General features: G+C 38.3%; 1 protein-coding gene across 1 annotated transcript in view; it reads right to left on the reverse strand.

Annotated features, from left to right (window-relative positions):
- Window positions 1-2,219: 2,219 nt before the first annotated feature.
- Window positions 2,220-3,707, reverse strand: part of LOC107089866 (vacuolar protein sorting-associated protein 26B-like) — a 7,445-nt gene continuing 5,957 nt past the window's right edge. The window contains exon 5 of the mRNA XM_015382886.1: window positions 2,220-2,449. Coding sequence (XP_015238372.1) covers window positions 2,235-2,449 — 215 coding nt within the window. The 3' untranslated portion in view covers window positions 2,220-2,234. The remainder of the gene's footprint in view (window positions 2,450-3,707) is intronic.

Here is a 3,707-nt window from a genome sequence, read left to right on the forward strand (position 1 = left end):
TGATCTATTTTCAAATAAGCATTAATGTAAAAATGTCCATAGCTGCATATTGGTTATTTATTCTCCAGGTTCATATTGTTAAATAAAATACTCTATTTGTTTTATTTTCCTCTTTGTTATTTTGTAAAGTTTTCTAAGGTCCACATTGTGTGACCACTTCTACTATATAACCTTTTGCTGCTGGAACGCCACAATTTCCCAATTCTGGGACAATTAATGGAATTTCTATTCTATTCTAATTTAGACAAAAGCTACGTTCCTGCTGCAGCCTAAAGTGACCAAAACCTGATTTTTTTTTTGCCGATATTTACCTGGATCTGATCTTTCATGACAGTCTCAACAACAGAGGTCTGATTTGTTCCAATGTGACCCAGGCCACTTGGCTCTGTGGTCCTGAATCTGATGTCAATCTGATGTTTTCAGATGCTACCTGCGTTGCATTCATCCATTAATACTCAACAAAGGTCTGCATTCTGCGTGACGTTTAGCGCAAAGAAATACAACCTTCTTGAAAAGCTTGTGTTGTCCCGACCCGATGCAAGCTAACATCCACTGTTTCTACCTGCTCATCCAGGAGCAGAGGCGTCAACTAACTACGTAAAAAAAGTTTGCTACCTTACTTCAGTAGAAATGTTCCTTATCTATTCTTTACTGGGGGATGAATTATTAGAAAATGTTTTACTTCTACTCCTTCATTTTTTTTGCAATTATCTCTACTTTCTACTTCTTACATTTTAAAAATAATCTTGTTAGTTTTGTTTCATTTAAGCTTTTTTTCATTCTGACTTGTTGGTACTTAAATAAATAAAAAGCATCAAAATAATCAGTTATATTCAGATAATTAATTTCTTTGTGGTTGGACTCGGTGCTGCCCCAACTTGTTGCTCACCACGTACCAATAAAAATAGTTTATCTAGATGATGCAAAGTTAAATGTGACACTGTTACCATTAGTTATAAGACTAAGGAAGTTATCATCCAGAATGGTAGAAAAACATCCTTAAGATTTTTTTCCTGCATTACTTTTATTTTTATACATTAAGTAGTTTTAAAAATTGGACTCTTCCACTTTTACTGGAGTAAGAAGCTGAAGTTGTTCCTTCTAGGATTTCTACTTCTACTGCAGTAATAAACATTGATATTGTTGACAGCTCTGTCCAGAGGAGAGAATCCTGCAGTGTGATTGGCTGGATGCAGTCAGCCGGTTTATTTACCATTGGATGATCTGAGTGAAATGGAGCCATAGAAATAAACCGAACTGTTTGAACACATTTCAATCTAAATGAGTTTAAAGGTAATTGGACGTCAATTCTCAAACATGGATCCAATCATTGAACCATGTTGAGTGTGAGTTTCTGAGCTGCACATCAGCTGCTGCAGGGACGAGCTGCTGCACACAGAAGCTTGTAGCTTTAATCTCTGAATTCATGTTTAAATGGATTCATCTGAAACAGAAACCAAATTGAAAGCCGGGTGAGGAAGAGTTTATAGATTAGATTTAATGAGATAAAGTGGAATTAGTGAACCGGTGGGTTTGCTCCCACAGGAGGACTGGAACCAGTCCTCTTCCTCTGGTCCTGCTGCTTAATTTCTCCATCATCCAGGAAGGATGACAGATTTTATATCCATTTAAAAGCCCAAGTCTGTCGTTCTCTGGCTCATTATTCCATAACTTAAAGCAATAAAACTGAAGCCTTCTGCAGAACAGCCGCCTCAGAGATTCACTGTCAGATCCAAAGATCCTTTTTAAAAAAACATGATGTGAAGCACTGGAGCGTCGCTTTGGGAAAACACCACACGCTCAGACTAAGGCTCAAACAATCAGATTAATCCATTATTGAAATAATCGTCAACTAATTTACTAATTGATTAATCATTAGCTGGAATTTAAAGACTGTAAAACATGATTTTAGCTGACAGAACAACCCACTTAGAGCAGGAATTATACTAAATGTATTAAACAAATATATAAACATTTGGGATTTAAGATAAAAAAAACTTTTTGATCTCTCAATCTGCTCTATCCAGAACTCCACAAGTGGAAACTTTTCAGTTTCACAAATCTTCTTTAAGGAACCTTTGGCTACCCGATTATCAATTAATTAATCTAAAATATGATCCACAGTTTAATTGATTTAGTAAAATAATAATTAGTTGCAGCCCTAGTTCAGACTTTACCCAATAAAGCAACAGATCTATGAGCCGCTTTTAATCCAGATTTCAGTAACGTTTGAATCAAACTACCTCCAGCAGATACTGAGAAATCCCTCGGTCCCTGAAGGCCTCGTTCTCAGACAGTCTACTTGCCTGTTGTTTGAAATAGCGCCTCTCCTCCTCGTCTATGAGGACCAGGTTGAGGAAGTATCGCACCGAGAACTTCTTGTTGACGTCTCTCATGGAGGGGGTGAGCTCATAGCCCGCCAGGAAGAGCCGGATGGGGATGGATTCTCCTGCAGAAGCAGGAAACAGCAGAGTTAGCCTGAGGAGGAGCCGGCTCACAGCGCTGCTGTTCTGTCAGAGGAGCGTACCCGTCAGACCAGCATACCCATAGTCAATACCCGTTTATCCCTTTAGCTTTGTATGAAAAATAGACTTTCATCTACCTCAGTGGGCGGGTTTCCCTTTAGTCATTTACAAAAAAAATTATTACAATTTAATAATTTAATGACCGTATTCTTCGGACTACAAGTTGCACTTTTTTTCATGGTTTGGCTGGCCATGCCACTAATACTCTGGTGTGACACATCACCACAAGAGGGCGCTATGTAGCTTTGCACGCATCAAGATGTATTCTATAATACAAGGAAAGAAAAAAGGTCATAACTTACAGCAACAAAACAAATGAGCATTTCAAAGACGACGACTGAATAGAAAGATGCCACCCAAAGGACATTCATATGCTGAAAGTTATTAAATATGCCGTGGAAAATGACTGATGGGGAACCGGGAGGATGAACCATGCATCTGTCCTGGATGTCATCGGATGGATGGATAAAACATGGGCCTCAGTGACAACGGAAACAATCCTGGCGTCTTTTGAAAGGCTGGAATAGGAGCAGAAACCCGAGTCTGATGACGAGTCTGAACACAGAGGAAGAGGAAGCGGCGCTGGTCTGCTGGTGGAGATGGCAGAAATGTTCAGAAGTGACACCGACGAGGAATTCAATGGATTTGCATGAACTTTATTGAATTGACCTGTGATTTATCCGTTCTTTGAATAAGCTCGAATAACTTGATGTTATCGGCCGGTGGCTGCATAGCCTATTAGATGGTTTTGTTTTGTGTTTTTTAAACAGACTTCTTTCAAAATAAACTATTATTGGTCTCTAGTTTTGTGGTCTTGATATGATATAGTGTCTGAATGACATGAAATGTTTTATCTGGAAAGGCGCACTTTCTGCCTGTTTTTATTTTCTCCGATGTTGTTCTTGTTTTTTTCTTCTTCACTAGAAGATCGTTTTCACTACCGTACCCGTCATTGGATCTTATTTTATATGATGAAATATTTTTGTTTGATTTTATGAAATAAAATCAAATAAAAATGAAGAGTGACACTCCTCGATGGTGACTGCAGTTTTATTGACAAAGAGCCACGGGGCGATAAGCTCGACCAGCAAAACGTTCTAAAAGCAAACTGATTAAAGTCGTAGGAAAGTCATGTTTACATGTCAAATCCTTCTTGCTTAATCATGTATATAAATGTACTCT

This window comes from Cyprinodon variegatus, unplaced genomic scaffold, assembly GCF_000732505.1.
Source record: "Cyprinodon variegatus isolate N-32 unplaced genomic scaffold, C_variegatus-1.0 Scaffold269, whole genome shotgun sequence".
Classification (NCBI taxonomy): domain Eukaryota; kingdom Metazoa; phylum Chordata; class Actinopteri; order Cyprinodontiformes; family Cyprinodontidae; genus Cyprinodon; species Cyprinodon variegatus.